Here is a 19785-nt window from a genome sequence, read left to right on the forward strand (position 1 = left end):
TCCTTTCTACAAAGAGCAGCCAGAATCATCCTTTGTTTGAAACAGTTACACAGAGTATGTCCTTTAAAACCCTCCAGTAGTTGCCAGATATATTTTGAATAAAATCCAAATCCTTTGCCAAGCCCGTGAGGCCCTGGATGATCTGGCCTGCCTCTCTCTAAGCTCACCTCCCACTGCTCTCCCCGCCATTCCTCAACTCCAGTCCGATGCCCTTCGTGCAACTGAACACATCACCCCAAGTCCCTCCTGCCTTAGGTAGGATCTCTGTGCCAGCCATTCCCTCTGCCTGGACCCCTGGAACATGCCTGTCACTCAGGTCTCTGAGAGGCCACCTGCTCTAAAGAAGGTGCCTGGTGCCAGCCTCCATTTTACTTTCTTCACGGCCTCCTACTCCCACTCCCACATTCTGCTGAAGCTACCTCCAAAGAGTTTCTTAAATCTGTTTTCCTCCCTTTAGTTCCTTGCTACTAGTCCGTGGATTCCCTGGATTACGCCAACTTCTCAACATGACCCCAAGCTACCTTAACTGTTTTATCTTGCAGACCTGAATTCCACTGCCCTGGGCAAAACGAGCCCCACTCATCCGTTCCCTAAAACCCTAGTTTCTTGCTTTTGCCAGCAAATCTCTTTCCCTGGCCTCTCCTGTTACTCTATCCACTACCTCAAATACCACCTCTGCATGAAGCCTCCTACATGTTCCCAACTGGGCAGAGCTACTTCATCCTCCAAATCACTTCAGAACTTGTTTTGTATTTTACGGTATTTTTAATAGTAAGATTGGCATCACCATTACCAACAGAGGCCCTCGTTCCTTCTGTTAGAGGAAAAGCTCTTAAAGAAAGCTGCTCCTTACTTATGTTTTCGTCCCAGTGAGACTCATGATGGTACCGGTAATATGGGCAACACCTGCAGTTCTGTGCTTAACAGCTTCACTTTTTACTCCCTCTGACAGTGCTTTCCTGCTTCTTCCCACAAATGTTTGTCCTTTAAACTCTTTAATTTATCTGCCAGAATGAACCTCTGCTGACGCTCACCAATCCTTCACCTTGCATCATTTCTGCACTTATATTTTAAGTGATGACACCTGCCAAGATGGCAGCATTCATCCAAGTAAGGACTGTGAGTCCTACCATCTTCCTCCCTTGCCTCCCCCGTCTCCTCATTGCCCTGTCTGGGCTTTCTACCCATCACAGGAGTCTCAACTGCTCCAGATGGTGAATCATGAAAACCCAGGGCTTAATTCGGTACTTTAAGAAGGAAAATCCCAAGGAAAGGGTTGTAAAACAAAAAAGAAGGAATAAATGCTGTAGAGTAAACAGAAAAGTAAAAACATATGCTCTCCCGGGAGATCCAGACTCGCCTAGTACTTCCAGGGTGTGCACACAGGAGGATGGCAGTTCATGAATCAGGAGAACGAGAGGGACCCACGTACCCGGCCCGGAAATGTGTCTGTACACGCACGGTGCCTCTTTGCCTTAAAAAAATCCAACTCAAAGAGAGTTCTGCATCTTTGGTATTAACTATGTTAACCACATTCCTGTTTAGCATATACTATTTTACAGAAGGAAAAAGTAAGATGTAAAGAGTTTAAGTACTAGCCTGGGGCCAGAGCGTCAGTCAATGAGACAGCCACAACAAAACCCAGGTCTCCAGATTTTCAATTAGTTCCTCTTTTCACTAATGAAATTGTCAAGTTAAAAGGAAAAAAAAAAAAAAAAAAAGGTAGTGGCTTATATTTTTTTCTAAGTCCCATGTAAAAGGTCTGCAATATAACGCAAGAATTAAGTTCAGGAAATGATCCATACTAGTTTAGGGAATTTACAAAGAACAGATCATATTATAAAATTGTCCCCACTTAAGCCATCTTTTTTTAAAAAATATTATTTCCTGAGTTAAATATAGATTGTAACATAAAGAAAAAATGTTACGCTATAAGATATGAAAGACATCAATATGATCTACTTGAGTTATGAAGAGTTAACATCAAGTATCCTCCAGAAACTGCTGCATATGTAAGTACCAAACAAAAGAAGTTACATTTCTTGTTAGTATTTTAGGCTATTAACAAAAATAGTATGTGTGCATATATACATATGTGTGTGTATATATAATACAAATATGTATGTGTACACATAACACAAATACGTATATGTATACAGATCTTTCTCCATTCCTTCCCTTCATCAAAACTTACCTTGAATCACATTCTTAAGGCTTGTTCAGTCACAGCGGGCAGAACTCAACAATGAATGTTTGCTCTTAAGCTAAAGGATTACCCTTAAAAGTAACATTTTCTTTTTAACAGGGGGTTGGATTCTAAAAACATAATAAGCACATACTTCACCAGCAATGGCTAACATTTACTGAATTCTAGGCACAGTAATCATCATAGTGCAATACTCAATTAATGTTAGCTGCTGCTATTATTATTTATGTATTCTCATAACAAATATATATATATATATATATATGTTAGGCATTATTCTGGGCACTGGAAATACAGCAGTGAACAGAATGGACAAAAAGCCTGCCCTGTGGTACTTATATTCTAGGGGCAGAGGCAGGCAATAAACAAGATAGATGATATACAGTATGTTAGGTAAGTGCTAAAGGCTAAAATGAAGCAAAAGTGTCATTGGAGGATGGGAGGTTACAATTTGGGGCTAAGTTGATCAGGGATGGTGTCCCTGTATATGAGAGGGTTAACCATGAGGACATCTGGGGAAGAAGATTCCAAACAGAGGCTAGTATGTGTGGGTGTTGGCAGAGGGGTCAGGGAGCAGAGTGCATGAGGACACGAGGTCTGGAGGGACCTCCTTGGTCACCATAAGGACCTCTGACCTAAAAACTGTATGAGGGGACTTCCCTGGTGGCACAGTGGTTAAGAACCCACCTGCCAATGCAGGTGAAACAGGTTCGAGCCCTGATCCGGGAAGATCCCACATGCCATGGAGCAACTAAGCCTGTGAGCCACAACTACTGAGCCTACGCTCTAGAGCCTGCGAGCCACAACTACTGAAGCCCACGCGCCTAGAGCCCTGCTCCGCAACGAGAAGCCACGGCAATGAGAAGCCCGCGCATTGCAACGAAGAGTAGCCCCCGCTCGCCACAACTAGAGAAAGCCTGCGCGCAGCAACAAAGACCCAACGCAGCCAAAAATAAATAAAATTTAAGAAAAAGTAAAACTGAAACTAATTATTAAAAAAACAAAACAAAACTGTATGAAGTGGGAGAAGAGTGACATACACCAGCTTACTGTACAGTGACACATTCTGTCTGCCGAGTTGACAAGTGACTTAAGGGAAACAAGAATGGAAACAGAGAGACCAGTAGGAAGCTCCTGCAACAACCCAGGTAAGAGATGACGCTGGTTAGACCCAGGGCAACAACAGAGGTGGCGAGAAGTGGTGGGATTAACAGACCAGATATGGGGTGGAAGCAAATACCAACAACAAAACCGAGGCGTTTGGCCTGAGAATGGGGCAGGACAGAGATGCCATTTACTAAGATGGGGACGCGGGCGGGGCAGGCTTGGGAACCAGGAGGACGCCAAGGACTCAGTTAAGTGTTTTATACACATTATCTGACTCCATCCACACAACAACGTTGACATAAGACACTATTTTATTGTCCCCATTTTGTAGTGAGGAAACAACGCTACTATAAGTAGTTAAGTGATTTGACCAAATTCACCTCAGTTAGTAGGTGGCTGTAGGGATAAGATGATCACAAACCAGTAAGATTTACAGTATAACTGAATGCTTAACTACCATTACCATGATACAAACAGGTTGAGGGGGGACATATGTGATGACTTCTAAATAAGAGCATGAATACTTAGACAGACATCCCTGGTGGTTTTTTAAGAGAAGAGGGAAAGAGAGGATCCCTGGGAACACTGTAAAATACAAGACAAATGTGATACTACTTAAAAATACACACATATGTAGATTACACCTATATGAGCATACAGAAAAATATGAAAAGGAATATGAAACCAGATGTTAGCATTATTTATCTCAGGCAACATAAGTAAATTTTTTTCTTTTTGTTTATCTTCTAATTGGCCTACAGGCAAGATACACTACTTAGTTTTTCCTTTAATGTCATAAATAAAAATTAACTCATGAAAACTAATTTATTGCACCAATTTTTTTTTTGTGCTTTCTCTCCCTTTTATCCTAAGTCTCAGTTTAAAAAGCCTCTTATAATATTTATGTTAACTTAAAACCTAAATTGCTGGAATTACTGAATTTAGTTTCCCTACAATTCCTAGGGTTTAGGCTAGTATTTAGGTCTTGAGACCTAAACTGGTAAAAATTAGAAGAGGTGAAAGCTGGTAAGACCATCTGTGAGCTAACAAAGTGAGAATGAGAAGTGAGGTAGAGCCTGGAACCGAATCTAGTGCCTAGAGTGACTGTCCTTCCCCACTCCAAGGAGGGCGAGCAGAGGCCTGCAAAAGCCTAGGACACCCAGATTACACGGGAAGATAATGGGACAGGGAAGGCCTCAGGAAGGAAAACAGGATCTTAACCCCGGGCTCTGCTGCCCAGGGTCAGAATCAAGGGGAGAAAACTTGCTAGAAACAGCAAGAAAAAGTCTAAGGTTGGGCGCGCCTGGTCAGCAGTCTTCAGTGGAAAAGCGTGACTGCATGGAGGCAGAGGGCATTTCCCAGACGCATGGTGAGTAGGGCCCATGCCACACCACACCTAGAAGGTCACAGGACAGCAGTCAAGTAGGACAGAACTCAGTACGCTTTCTACAAACTACTGTGGAACAGCCAAGTTGGGATAGCTTTCAGGTTTGGCAGGTCCACCCTGGGGCAAGTATGAATGTCTCCTGCATGGTCTATGACACATAAACCTTATTATCCAACACAGGACTGATCTGTTTTCATTCTATCTGTCCTCTGCATGTTGAATCTATGCTACTCTATCTGTTAAGAAAACACATTTCCAGAGGACAGATGCCTATTATACCAGGACACTATGAGGCTGGATTTATACTGAAAAGCCTTCAATCCTCAAAATATTCTGTGTGGCATCTCGGGCAAGTCAACAGCTTTTCTGTGTCTCAGGTATCTTCACTGAGACAAGAGAACACACTGCTTAAAGAGTTGATTGGATGAAATGACAGTGCATGTAAAAAAAAAAAAATTCTCGTTACTCAAATGTTTGGAATCTGCCGTTTAAACAGGGCAATAATGATTTTTGACAACATGGATGAAAAGGAGCAGAAAAAAACAGACTTTGAGTAAGTATATAATAGATGCAGGTACATGTGTAGAGAGAGAGGAAGGGAAGGGACGATCCATGAGCTCGTAACTTGCTTTATGGCTGGAGAGGAATATGACCGTCTGTCAGCCAATTAAATAATGTGCTAGATGCCCCCAAAGCAATAACATGAGGGAATTTTTGTCCTCATGAGTTTTATACTTTAGGATAGAGTCTGGACAACACACACTTTAAAAACCTGAGATGTTACTGTGAAAACAAACAAAAATTCCCCAGGAGATAACCTCTATGTAGCTTTGTTTTGCTCACTGCTACATCCCTAGCACCAGTCTTCAATAATTCTTGACAAATTACTAAATGTAAAGATGCCCTGAAGTTCCATTAGAGACCAGCCTAGCCTAGTGGCCCACAATGTACCGTCGATTTCTAATGAAGTGAAACAGCCTTAAAAAAAAGGCTCTTCTGGAACTTGGAAAATAAACTCTATTGAAGGGACCTGCTTCATCTCAAATGCTCTACATCAACAGCTTTTAAGAACGTAACTTAGTCACAACCATCAGAGACTTAAAAACAATTGAAAAAAGGTTGACAGTAACTGTGGTCATAAACTACCTTGGGGAGTAGAAGAGGAAAGAGATAAGTACTTTGATCCAATCAACTTAATGTGAAAAGAAACACTGATGGAATCAAACTGGGGTAAAATGAAAGATAAATGTTAGTGGAGAGTCTAGCCTGTTGAATAAGACACAAAAGAAACAAACAAAAAAATCAAATTAGCACCTGACAGCAGCAGTTGCCAATCAGCACAAGGCTTCTGTCCTTGGAAATTACATTCCATTCACAGGAGAGAGGCAAATACTGTAGATAAACCTTCTTCTGTTGGCAGACACCCTCCCAACAGATAAGGCCTCCAAACCCAGGGCATTTACCAAAGGGTAAAATACAAAGTAAGTCTTTTCCAAAGCGGTCTCCCAACATAAAAAACGTACTGCTGCCAAACACCTAAAAATCCACTGCAGTACTCTCAGAGTGTAATCCTGGGAAAGCCACACTGGAAAACCGTATCTGTTCCTTCCTTCGGGATCAAGGAAGCCCCCAGAAACAGTTCCGAATAGAGATGTCAAGTCTTAAGCAGGATCTGCCAACAGCACTTCCTTCTCTAGTTCCTTTCCTTTTGGTATGAGATCAGTTTTCAAAGAACCTACTTGGTGACCATTCTACCACTCTCTCCATAACTCTATACAACTGTTTATGCCAGAATGTTCTACTCCATGCCCCAAATGCCTCAACCACAAAGCTCTTTCAACTCCACCCCACATCCCAACTACCCAATGGCTCCTTTTCTTTTTTCTTCAAATCTTTACACCACCAGTGGATCAATATATCCTGCAATATTTAATTCATCGCTTTACTATCTACCCTCACTCCCCACCTGACTTGTGCTACTCCTTTTAGGCAAATATCTGATCTAAAAGCAGCCATGACAGAAAACAAATATACACATCACCTGATTTTGCTCTGAAGTAAAATATATTCAAGCAACGTTGAGGGAGCTCTCAAATTAGTGATTTCTATCTCAATCTATGGTTCATTCCTCATTAAATTTCAAATAAAATTCAGAGATTCACAGAGAGACCCCAAAACCCTGTATGAGATACTGTAACAGAAGTCAGCCCTGTGGCTATAAAAGATTAAGGAGTTCTAAATGTAACAGAAGCCACAGCTTCTAGGAAGTTTATCCCTTCCCCACAGCCCAGCACAAAATGTATTCATTGGCCAAACGTGAGTCTAAGTCGCGGTCATCTTCCAACTGGACCATTTGTAATGGCATCCTAACACCCATCCCCCGCCTTCCACTCTTGCTTCCCTATTCTCTAAACGGCAGCCAGAGGGCTTCTTTTAAAATACCAATCTGTTGACATCATTCTCCCCTAATGACATCATCACACTTGGAACAAAAATTCTGCCTCTTTTTCCACAGCCCACGATGCCATCCATACCTCCCTGACCCCGTGTCACTGCTTCCTCCCAGCTCGCTTGGCCACACAGGCCCGTGGCTATTCCCCAGGTAAACCTCAGAGACTCTGTACTTGCTGTGCCTCCTGTCTTGACTGCTCCTGCCCCAAACACCTACTTGGTACACCCCCATTTGATTCGGGTGTCTGCTCAACTGTCACCTCATTAGAGGACTTTCCTGATCACCCAATCTAAAATACCACCTCCTCCCCACTATCCCCAACACTTTCTAACCCTTTAGACTGCTTTATTTTCCTCCATTTCTCTTATCACTGCCTGGTATTATATATTCATTTGTTCAGGACTGTTACACCCTGGTCAGAATACAAGCTGATGTGAGAACATCAGGGGCCTCTGCTCACTGCAGCACCCCCAGGGTCTACCACAGTGCCTGGCACACAGTAGGTTCTCAGTGAATACAAGTTGAATGAATGAATGAATTTTAAACAAGCACTTTCTATGTGCCAGACTCTGTATCAGGCAGTGGGATATAAAGATGAATGACAAAAAGGATCTGGTCTTTTCCCTTGGGGAACTTAAAAGTGTAGCAATGAAGGAGATACACACACAATGAATAGAATGGACTGTGATATGAGCTTGAAGTGTTCAAGGAAAACCGTGGAGTAGAGTAGCTGGAGATGAGGTCGAACAGCCTGGGGTCAGATTATGAAGGACCCTAGGCTTCAGGCTAAGGAACTGGGCCTCCATCTGAGCACCCGCTATTCATCACTAAGTAGGAATGGAAAGAGGTAATGAATCTGAAATTAGAATGGACAGAACTTAGTGACTATTTATATGAAAGGAACCGAGGAGTTCTAGGTTTCTAGGAAATGTCACTGCCCACATAGGAGGAAGAACAAGTTGAAAGAAAAAAATGACAAATCTGGTTTTAGAAAAGTTGAGTTTGAGGTACCTATGACCACCATACTAAGTCATAGTGCTTTCTCGAGTGGCTAGAAAATTCTTGGCTTGGAAATTCTGCCACCCTGCTCCTTGGCCTTCTTCTTGGTGGGCGTTTACAATGTCCTAATAGCGCTGAGCCACCTGTATCACATTTGGGTGCCATCGTGTCAGCTACGATATAGCCATGCATGGAAAGTCCCTACCAAATCTGTCCCTTTAACATATTCTTTAATCACACTTTCTTAAAACAAGGGATACCTGTTTTGCAGTGAAGTCTGACACAAATGCAGAGATTTCCCAGGAATTTTTCCTAGTCAGTGGCTTGAAAGTCCAATTCTAAATGGGGAGACAACATTATTTACAATTTTAAAAATCAAAAAGTTGTCAAGGACAGGCATTGTTGTTGCTTTCCAACTTCACGACGTTATGGAAGCCCCATGCGGACCTATGTATATATCAGCATATGTACATATAGACATGAGGGGGAGATGTTAAGAATGAGAGGACGCAAAAAAAATTTAAGTACAAAAAACAAAGCTTATGTTTAACAATAAAGGACAACTGTATACAGCATAAGGATAGAACCAAATGTCACAATGTCATAAATTCGGGCACCCATGTTTGCTAGCACCTTGAACATCTGGCTGAAGGGTTTGCTGTCAGGAGATGTTGCTCAAATTCCGGCATATCATTTCTCAATAAGTCATCCTCTACAGTTTCAGCCCCTGATTCTTCTCTAAAAAGTAGAAGATAAAGAAGCAAGAAGGAATAGGCTGATTTTTTAAGGCTCCAAGACTCTTAAAGTCAAAGTAAAATTAAAATGTCCCTTTGGAAATTACTGATCAGGCAGGTTTAATTCCTAGGAGGTCTGGACATACTCCTAAGTAGCAAACTTCCTGGTGGAGGTTGGGGAGAGGGGTCAAGTGTCAGAAGAGTCAAGCACAAAATGAGAGGTTGTCACTTTTAAACAGAATATTCCATAACCAGAAGGATCCATTTTCCCAACACACCTAATAATAAACCTGTTACACTGCCGTAGCCGAATAACTAGAAACAAGGGATCTCTGACTGTATGCAACAGTTTAATCTTCTTTATGAAGGCCAGGGAAAGAGAGCTCATTAATACCCACTGCTTGGTGTGTCAAGCTCTATCTTTCTTCCTACCTCTTCCATGTCTGGTGTGCCACACACACTGAAGACAGGTCTCAAGGACGGAGATGGGAAGCCAGAGATGTGTCCCAGTAGCAGGACAAGGGTGGGGATGCTTAGGATTATCATGACAACAGTTGAGTTATCCTGCTGACGTGGAAACCAGAGAGAGGACCTTAAAGAATCCTTAGTTGGATGTACTCTGGACGAAAAATGCTCTGCGGTTAATAATACTCAAACATAACTGGCCCATTCAATAATGTTAGAATCAAATAAAACACAGTTGTATAGAACAACAGAAATCATCTAGACTGAGAGGGTCTTTATTTATCTGTGAGAGAAACAAGGCTCCTGAGATTTGGAGATTCATCCACACCACCCACCATGTGAGGGCATGGCTGGGGCTGGAGCCCAGGCTGCCTGTGTCCTAGCCCTGGGTTAATTTTGCCCAAGGTGTGAGTCAACTGATTTATGGCTGTAGAACAATTTAAATATACAAATGACTACAGTATTAGCAATAAATACCGGTAAAACATGAAATTAGAAAGCTTAAAGAGAAACAGATTTGAGGAAAAGTCCCTGCTGAGAGAAATATAAACAGTAATATACTTTAAAGAAATTATCCCTATGGTTAGGACACTTCTTAGAACAAGAATAAAATTATTCAAAAGTCAGCTCTGTGAAAGATTTGAACTTGCACAGATTATGTATAAGTACATAATGATATATTCTGGGGCAGTAAATTATTAGCTTGCATGTAAGAATTTTGATAAAAACCAGAAAACAAACTCATATAAACAAAACAACAAAAATCAGGAAGACCCCAGGAAACCTAATTTGAGTTGACCTTGGCTCTGAAGCGGCAAAACGTGCGGGCATTGTTTTCTAATGAGCTTCTAGGGAAAAAAGCTTGAAAGTCAAAAGCAGAACTGAAGTTTGACAGCCGGAAGAATGTAGTTAATAAATTTTGAGCATCTCATATTTCTAAGGCCTATTCTTATCTATTTAGCCTCTTAAAACTAAAGCAAACAAAAAACAGTCTTCCACCAAATCAAATGCATCCCAGACAATTGCTCCTATTTCAAATTTAGCTTAAACTCCAGGATTGCCAAACCAGCCCCCCAAAAAACTGGCCACTTAAATTACTTCCTTTATACAAGGTTAAGATAGCCCTTTCCTGGCAAAGAGTCAGGAATTGCTTTTATTTCCACTTGTAGATACATAATTTATAAGGTAAAAAAAACACAGACCTTATGAAACGTACCAGGAAAAAACTCATCATTTCCGTTAAAGTTCAACATAAATTCTCAGTCTGCATTTTGTTTTCTTGATTTAAGATGATCTCCTTAATATTCAACCATACTGTGGGTCATGAAACACAGTCCACCAGAGAGAAACTCAGATCCTTAGCAAACCAGTTTCCAACTCCCATGCATGGAAGCCATAAAGATGTTCCGCTAATGGAAAAAATCAGACACCAAAGATGAGGACAATGTAGGTGTTTAGTTTGCTACAGGCAACCCAAGCAAACAGCTTGTCTGCATTGAGTTTAGAGCTTGGGACATGAAAGCCACTTTGGATCCACCTGAAACTGAAAGGAGATACCTATTTAAAAACCCTGAGAGGGCTTCCCTGGTGGCGCAGTGATTGAGAGTCCCCCTGCCGATGCAGGGGACATGGGTTCGTGCCCTGGTCTGGGAAGATCCCACATGCCGCGGAGCGGCTGGGCCCGTGAGCCATGGCCGCTGAGCCTGCGCATGCGGAGCCTGTGCTCTGCAACGGGAGAGGCCACAACAGTGAGAGGCCCGCGTACCACAAAAAAATAAAATATAAAAACCCTGAGAAACTTGAATGGAATACTGCTTTAAATGCCACACATTCTATAAAAGGTGGAAAGCCATGTAGGTTCATCCACATCCCACCTAAAGTCATTCCCTGTGGGTATCATTCTCCCACTAGTCCAAGCCACTCTGGACTAGCTGTTCTAAATTCTTTGTGTGAAACATCTTTAAATACATATTGCTAAGTTCTAGATATCTGACTGTGTGGGAAAAGCTACACAGCCACTCATGGCCCATAGGCCAACTGTCGACAACTGATGTGATGGGTTAAAAACACCAAGACTGGGTAGCTTTTCTGTGGTTCAATAGCCTGTACTCTCTGAAGATGTCTGAGGGTTTTCCTTCCTGTGAAGTGAAAATAGAAAAACCTCACCTCTAACAATTCTACTCATCATTCTGTATGAATCTTGTACAAAACAGGCAACAAGCACAGAACTTTCTGCAAGTTGCCAGAGCTTTAGTTGGTTCAACAGAATATGTGGTTTAAAAACAAACAAAAAAAAGAGAAATGTGCTTTGATTCCTACTGCTTGATAAATTTCATTTCCCAATAATGAATATCAAACATCTGCAGTGAGAAACCCCAATCACTGAATCTGCAAGTTTTTGCTTTACTTACTTGTATTTTAAGAGCAGCCACTGAATTAACCAGAGTCCTACAAGGATCATGCCATTAATTTCACAAATAGAAAAGGCCCACTGCACCCGGTTAAAATGGTCAAAAAACGTGTCCGGTAGTGGAGGCTGCACCTCCTTAGGAGGTACTCGTTCATGGACGACCGAGATCATCACTGTGGTGAGAACAAAGCAGGAAAGTGCATAAAGAAAGGCCAGGAAAGTCTTGCCCCACTCCATGGGGTACTGGGAGCGCTCTGGCTCTGGCATGGGGATCTTTATCATCTCCTTCCTATACCCATTTGGCATCCCCTTGGGTTTGACCTTGATGCTGAAGCTGCCATCAGGGGCGAGGACGTCTGTGCCAATGCAGAGGTGCCCATTGGCGTGGCCATTCTTGTGTGCTTCCAAGTGGTGCTCCATCTTCAGGGTCTCTATCATGTGCAAGAGCCGCTGCCCATTGTCGGAGGAGACTCGGCACAGGGGGGGTTTTGTGAAATCCTCCTGGGTTAGGTTGATCAAGTCGCGGCCTGTGAAATGTTCCAGAGGCTCACAGTATTCTGGCATAGCATTCTCCTGCAGCCAGTCTGCCACCTTCTTGGGTGACCAATAAACCACTTCCTTCATTGTACTGGCAGACAACACGCGGCCCCCCGCTTGCTCCCGGCAGGTCAGCAGTCACCGTTCCTGCAGGGCAGGACACTGTGCCTCCGTGGTGCACTCATCCTGTCAGGCCTCATGACAGACTTGTGTGGCGAGATGGTCAGGGAAGTTTTTAAACACTTCATGTAGCTGTCCGGGGTTCTTGAGTGCTTGAGCATTAATTCACCTCATTTTTGAACAAGATTCTTCCTTCTGTGGAGGCAAGAGAAAAAAGTCAAGACACTGGGACTCGAAAATCAATCCCCTCAAATTGCAAAACCTTAACATGCATAAGGAAAATGGAAAATCAGGTACTGGTAAAAGTCCATAGTTTTCAAACATGTATTAGTTTAAGGGACCACTGATTCCCTGGTTAGTCTTCCCTAAATGAGCATTAAATTGGACCTGAGATGGATCAAGTCAAAGGCAGTGGTAGATTTGCTAAGAAATAATTCGACAGCGCTTTAGACATTGCTCAGTACTGATCAGTGATTCTTTTTTTTTTTTTTTTTTTGGTGGTACGCGGGCCTCTCACTGTTGTGGCCTCTCCCGTTGAGGAGCACAGGCACCGGACACGCAGGCTCAGTCGCCATGGCTCACGGGCCCAGCCGCTCCGCGGCATGTGGGATCTTCCTGGACCGGGGCACGAACCTGTGTCCCCTGCATCGGCAGGCGGACTCTCAACCACTGCGCCACCAGGGAAGCCCTGATCAGTGATTCTTTTTGTGCTTATTACATGGTTCCTGAGATCATCTTAAAGAATGTATCAAATCTGCTTAATCTACCACTCTATCTGGTGAAGAAATGTTTTAAAACATTAAGAACACACACAACTTAATAGATATCATAAAAGAGAATCACAGAAATGTTGAGCTTCAGGATCATCTGGTCCAACAATTTTATCCTGTTCTATAAAAAGTCAATGAGTTCCTTTTTCCAAATGTGCTTGGACCCCAAATCTATAAAAGAGTTATAAATGTAGATGCTTAGGTTGAAACAGATGGAATGAAGGGCCAGGGTCCTCCTTGCTCTGATGATATCTTTACTCCCAGCCTCCAGGAGGTTTCGTGGGATACCATAGTTTCAAAATCAGTGCTCTGAACCAACTCCCTCACTTATGCGCGAGGAAACTGAGTACCAGAAGGTCAAGGAACCTGCCCGTGGTCAAGTGGCAGCTTGCATAAAAGAGCTACAAGTTTCCAAGTCCTGGTTTACTATATTTATTTATTAAAATACTTAACCAGTGATGTGGCAGTAACCAAAATGCACATCTGGAGGGGAGAGTCAAAAGCAGAATTCGAAGTTTTATAAATTTATTTATGTATAAATATATGTATAAAAATGTATATATTATATATACATATATTTAACCACAATTATGGTTAATGAACATAACATTGCATAAAATAATGGGAAAGAAATATATCACATACTGACTGAAGTTCTACTTGATGATGGGCCTGGGGACATTTTCTACTTCTCTCCCACCTACTTTTCTTTAATAAGCATGTATTAATTTTGTAATAATCATTTAAAATTTAAAAAAAAAGAAAAGTTAAAAATAAAAGACCTAGCTCTCTAACAAAGCATCATGGTTAATGAAACATGGCCTTTGGCAAAAGACAGACCATAGTTTGACTTTCAGCATCTCCATGGATAACCTACTACTTGAACTTCAGCTTATTAATCTCTAAAATGGACATAATCAAATATCTCCTTCACAGGGGTGTTGTCAGTACTTTAAACACCACATGCGAAAGTTGATGATACACAACCTAGCACTAAAAAGGGTCTGCTTTTTTGTTTCTGTTTTTGTTTTCTATGGCTGAGTAGCATTCCATTGTAAATATATACACTACATCTTCTTTGGCCATTCATCCATGGGTGCACACAGGTTATTTCCATATCTTGCGTACTGTAAATAATGCTGCAATGAACAAAGGGGTATATATGCCTCTTTGAATTAGTGTTTTCCTATTCTTCAGATAAATACCCAGAAGGGGAATAGCTGGATCACATGGTAGTTCTCTTTCAACTTTTTTGAGAACCCTTATACTATTTTCCATAGTGGCTGCATCAATTTACATTCCCACCAAGTGTACACTTGCCATTTTTGACAACATGGATGGATCTAGAGGGTATTATGCTAAGTGAAATAAGTCATATGATACCACTTATATGTGGAATCCAAAAAAAAAAAAAAACCACAACAAAACAAAACAAAACTTACAGATACAGAGAAGACATTGGTGGTTACCAGAGGAGAGGAGGGTTGGAGGTGAGTGAAATCGGTGAAAGAGGAGTCAATTATATGGTGCCCGATGGCAACTAGACTTATTGTGGTGACCACTTTGTAGGGTACACACATATCAAATTATTGTAGAATATAAAACTAAGGTTATTTTTCAATTATGCCTCAGTAAAAAAAGGTAGGGTCTTTTTTTCTTTCTCAAATTTTCTATCATATCCAATAGTTAACTGTCCGCTATAGCTCATGATGAAAACACACTCTCCAATAGTGGGCTAACTTTTTTTTTAATCTCAAAAGAATGTTGTGTTGGGACTTCCCTGGCAGTCTGGTGGTTAAGACTCTGCACTTCTAATGCAGGGGGCGTGGGTTTGATCCCTGGTCGGGCCACTAAGATCCCACATGCCTCAGGGCGTGCCCCAAAAGTAAAAAACAAAATAAAATAAAATAATGTTGTGCTAACTGCAAAAAAACCTGCACAAGTTCGTAGGTTTAAGAGATAGAAATCAGTGACGACAGTGTTTCCTAAGTATGCTTTGCGGAATAATAATCTGATAAAGGGCTCCATGCTTTAAAAAAAAAAATCAAATGAGCCTAGGAACTGCATACCATAATCCTTCCTAGGGCCAGCAGTACACATTAGTATGTTAGAAGCTCCTGGAAATCCTCCAGTAAAGAAACTCTACCAGGATTTCTTAAACTGACTTCATCAAGGCTGTCCTGCTCTCCATCCCTTTTCTTCCCTAGTAACTATGAACTCCCTATGGACACACTGGGAGGTACTGGCACAAACAGGACCTGAACTCAGGTCTTCTGATTTCAAAGTCCAAACTTGTCCCTACTGAACCCCCAAATCTGACTCTGGAATGAAAATGGACAGTATGTCCAACTTCCAATTTCCCAGACCAAATAACAATCAACCAAATGGCAGTAAAGCTTAAAAGCTATTCCAGACCTTGCAAAACAGTTGGGCATTGTCTCTTCTGAGCATCTACAGTGCTGTGCACCTTCCCGACATATTCCCTTGTGGTCAAGTGTCTGTCTAGACTCTCCCAGGGGGCTATGAGTGACCATGGAAGGGCTACAATCTTTAAGCATCCATGTATCTTACCTTCCCAGGGCCCAGAAGGTACTCAATCAATATCTACTCAATATCTAAGGGACTGTCCCTTATAACTAGCAACATGTAGATGGTTTAATGGAAAGTAAAACTACTGAAAATGGCACTGATACTGAAAATTGCTTTCAAACAACTTGGATGGTCAAGGAGAATAAGATGGGCATCCTCCAGAAAGAAATATGAAACCAAAGTGAGTCTCTGGCCACTTAAAAACCACTACAGAGGGGCTTCAATCATCACTACTACTACCTAGAGTGACAAGAAGAAACTCACCAAATGGGAGTCCTGGCAGAATGTCCTGTACGAAAGGAAATCTCTTGGCATCAGACCCCAAACCTCTCTCCAAATATTCCTCAGCAGAATTAGGATAAGAGCCGAGGGAACGCTCAACAGCTTGAAGTGGTTATGAGAACTCTAAAGAAAAATTCTCGATTGAATGTTCAGGCCCAAGGAAATGAACATGGGCTTTTCATACAGGTTCTTCATTTCTCCCCTTGCCTGATGCAGAAGTCCACCAGGAGGGGAAAGCCCCTCAGAACCACAAAGAACAGACCAAGGCCAGGGTACTATTTCACTTCTCTTTGATGAGGAAAGTCAGCTAATCTCCTCTTCAGACACAATCATCTTCAAAATAGAAAAATATCAGATGGTAGGAGACCATATAGGGCCATGAGACACACACATGAGCATACACACACACACACACACACACACACGCTCTCTCTCTCTCTCTCTCTCTCTCTGGCACCGCAAGCTTCTATCCAAATGAAGAAACACTAATCTTGCAAAAGCAAGCCCGTCAGGCAGTCTGAGATAGCCAGTAAAACTCTTAAGAGACAGCAAGATAACCCAATAGCTTCCATTAATTGACTAGGACAAAAAACTGTTCACTCCTTAAGACAGTTCCTGTGATTCCCCCCAGTTTGGAATGCTCCTTCGAATCCTCTTCAACAAGTTCCAGATTCTTCCCTTAGCCTTTAAGGTCCTTCTCTGCAAAGCCTTTCCTGGCCACTCCTTCACAATCTTTCCCCCCTCTCTGAATTCCTACGTCACTGTTATCTGTGCCACAAAATATCATTTCACTGTCTTGTGTGCACGATGTGGTAGAAAGAGCACCAGCTGTGTGAGGCCAGGAGCCTGCAGTTGAGACCCAACTCAGCTACATCTCTTCTTGACAAAATCCTTTAACCTCTTCAAGCTCAGATTCCTCTGGAAAATGGGATTAACAACTACCTTACCTACCTTCTCATGAGCTGCTACTGCCGTGACGAGCATGTAAAAGGAATGAAAGCTATAAATTACTCCAAGAAATACGTCTTGCTCTTTTTGTAATATCCTGCTTCCTTTCTATTTGCCCAACAGGGCCCATAGTGACATTTCATAACTATTTAATGAAGCTGCCACTTCCAAATGGCATTTTTAAAAGCCCAAATCATTCGGACACACATGAGGAAACACATCTTTCCGAATTTCATGAGAAAATAAAATTTATATTTCAAGCAAGATCTGAAGCTTGAAAATGAAGGCATACACGCAGCTTTCCTGCAGCTGATGCTGAAATCACGTGATAGGGAAAATACTCATTTCTATGGAAGTAACTATTGGGCAGCTACTCAGTACTTCAAAGGCCACAGCTAAAACATGAGGACTTACTCACTGACCCCAGAGTCTGGCTGTAGGAGGAGAGGTGAGACAGTGACTGCCCCCTGGACCCATACACTCAACTTAGAACATACTGTGGTGTTTCTGAGAAGGGAAAGGCAAACTGCTTTCATATCTAGACCCAGAAGACTGTACGTTAGGCTGGACTCAGAAAACAACTATTACCACCATCATCCAGAAAAGCCACTCTGAATCCATTACTGGGAGAAAGTTAAGAAATAACGTAGCGCTCAAATCATTAGACTTAGTTCTCAGAACTGGGAAGATGTCATAGAAGAAAAAAAGCTGTATATAACCTCTTTATTCCAAAACACTACAGAATTTGAGAGGTGGAAGAGGTGCTGGAACTCTCATGCATCTGTAACTTTTGGACATAAGTAAACTACAGTCCAGGGAGATGGTGATTTGTCTAAAATCTCATACACAGCAAAGAGTTAGTTCTGGGTTTAGGCAGAGACTCAAGATGCTTTTCAGGGCTTTCCCACTATAAATAGTCAATGGTCTCACAGATTTGAGAATGTATGAAAGATAATCTGAAAAGTCTTTTTAAAACTTATGGAGTCCTAGAAGATAAAGGGCAGGAAGAACACTTCATTATATATTCTAAACTCACCAAGGTTTTAACTAAATAAAAAATAAATCTGTGAATACAATTCAGCTCCAATTCTTAAAATAGGTATTTTAGGCTTTAATATTAAAAAAGGCATTAGATAATATTCCACCACACACTATAACCTCTATAAATAATCATCAAAGCCAGATGTCTAAAAAAAGAAAAAATAAGTTAAAGCAATTATCCTGGTACTGAAAAAAAAAACATTCACCAGCAAAATCACTAAATAACTCATTTATGAATATTTACCCTTATTCAAAAAGAATCTATTATATTATCTTGTTACCTGACGTTGTCTAGGAACAAGACATTGTTGCATTAACAAAAAGCAACCATATGAATTACACACTGAACACAATTTTTCAAAAATTAGAATACCACAAAATACACAGTACAACTATCCACACAGAAAATGCTCAGAAAATCTGAGTTTTAATGCTTATTCTGGCATTAACTTGTACTCCAATATCAGGGCCTCAGTTTCCTATAGTGGAATAGTTCATTCCATTTGCTTGTTCCATTAATTAAGGGAATTCACATGTACCTGACAGTGGTTTGGATAACATAGAGCAATACATTAAAATGTAAGAAATGATTATACTGAATATAATTTATTCTCCTTTGAAGATTCAATGAACTTCTAAAACAAAGGCCATGAAATTAAGAATTGCATTTTCATGATTTTTTTAAGGCACGATGGACCCAAGATTGAACAAACATAGCTGCCATAACAGTGAAGAAACTATAGAGAAGTTCCAGATGTTTCTAAATGCTGATAATGCCAAATGAAAGTAGGAAGCAGTACATAGCATAATTGCCAAGTAAACTTTCCGCTCCACGCTCCATGTATCAAATCTCTAAGAACAAAAGCAACGTGGGGCACACACATGATTTTACTCTACTAGCTTATATAATCAACTTGATGCAAAATCAAAATTTGGTGAGCATGTGATATTTAGCTCAGACTTTACAACATGAAAGTACGTGTGGGTACTTTGTTAAAGAGAAATAAAATCAAGAATTGATATTGTGGGGCTTCCCTGGTGGCGCAGTGGTTAAGAATCCGCCTGCCAATGCAGGAGACACGGGTTTGTGTCCTGGTCCAGGAAGATCCCACATGCCACGGAGCAACTAAGCCTGTGTGCCACAACTACTGAGCCTGTGCCCTAGAGCACGCAAGCCACAACTGCTGAGCCCGCGTGCTGCAACTACTGAAGCCCACAAGCCTAGAGCCCATGCTCCACAACAAGAGAAGCCACCACAATGAGAAGCCCGCACACCATAATGAAGAGTAGCCCCCATTCGCCGCAACTAGAGAAAGCCCGTGTGCAGCAACAAAGACCCAACGCAGCCCCCCCCAAAAATAAAGAAATAGGAAAAAAAAAAGAATTCATACTATTTTATTGTGAAACAGACGAACTGCCTTTCTGTAAACGCTTCAAGCCCACATAAAGGTCTTTACACCTACTAGAACTTTCCATAAAAGTCAACAGTAACCTAATGGACCTTTTAGGGTAATGCAGCCCACTGAAATACTCATGAGGTAGGTGTTAAGTCTTCTCTGACTCAATTTGGATAGCTCCTGAATGCTTTTCTCCAAACCAATCTAATTAGCTGTAAGATTTTTTGGTTGTTATTTAACAAGTAAAGAATTAATTTAAATAGGCAGAATTCATAAAATTGTATTTATCTGAAGAAGAAAAAATGGCTAGAATAAGAACCACACAGTTTCAATCTACTGTT

At 41.4% G+C, this 19785-nt stretch overlaps 1 protein-coding gene across 9 annotated transcripts in view; it reads right to left on the reverse strand.

Moving 5' to 3' along the window:
• SGMS1 (sphingomyelin synthase 1) overlaps positions 1–19785 on the reverse strand; it is a 291005-nt gene that overhangs the window by 25808 nt on the left and 245412 nt on the right. For all 9 annotated transcript variants that reach the window (XM_082673862.1, XM_082673859.1, XM_082673858.1 and 6 more), the window contains one exon: positions 11762–12612. In XM_082673862.1, coding sequence (XP_082529988.1) covers positions 11762–12384 — 623 coding nt within the window. In that variant the 5' untranslated portion in view covers positions 12385–12612. The remainder of the gene's footprint in view (positions 1–11761; positions 12613–19785) is intronic.

This window comes from Grampus griseus (assembly GCF_964374135.1).
Source record: "Grampus griseus genome assembly, chromosome: 16".
NCBI lineage: Eukaryota > Metazoa > Chordata > Mammalia > Artiodactyla > Delphinidae > Grampus > Grampus griseus.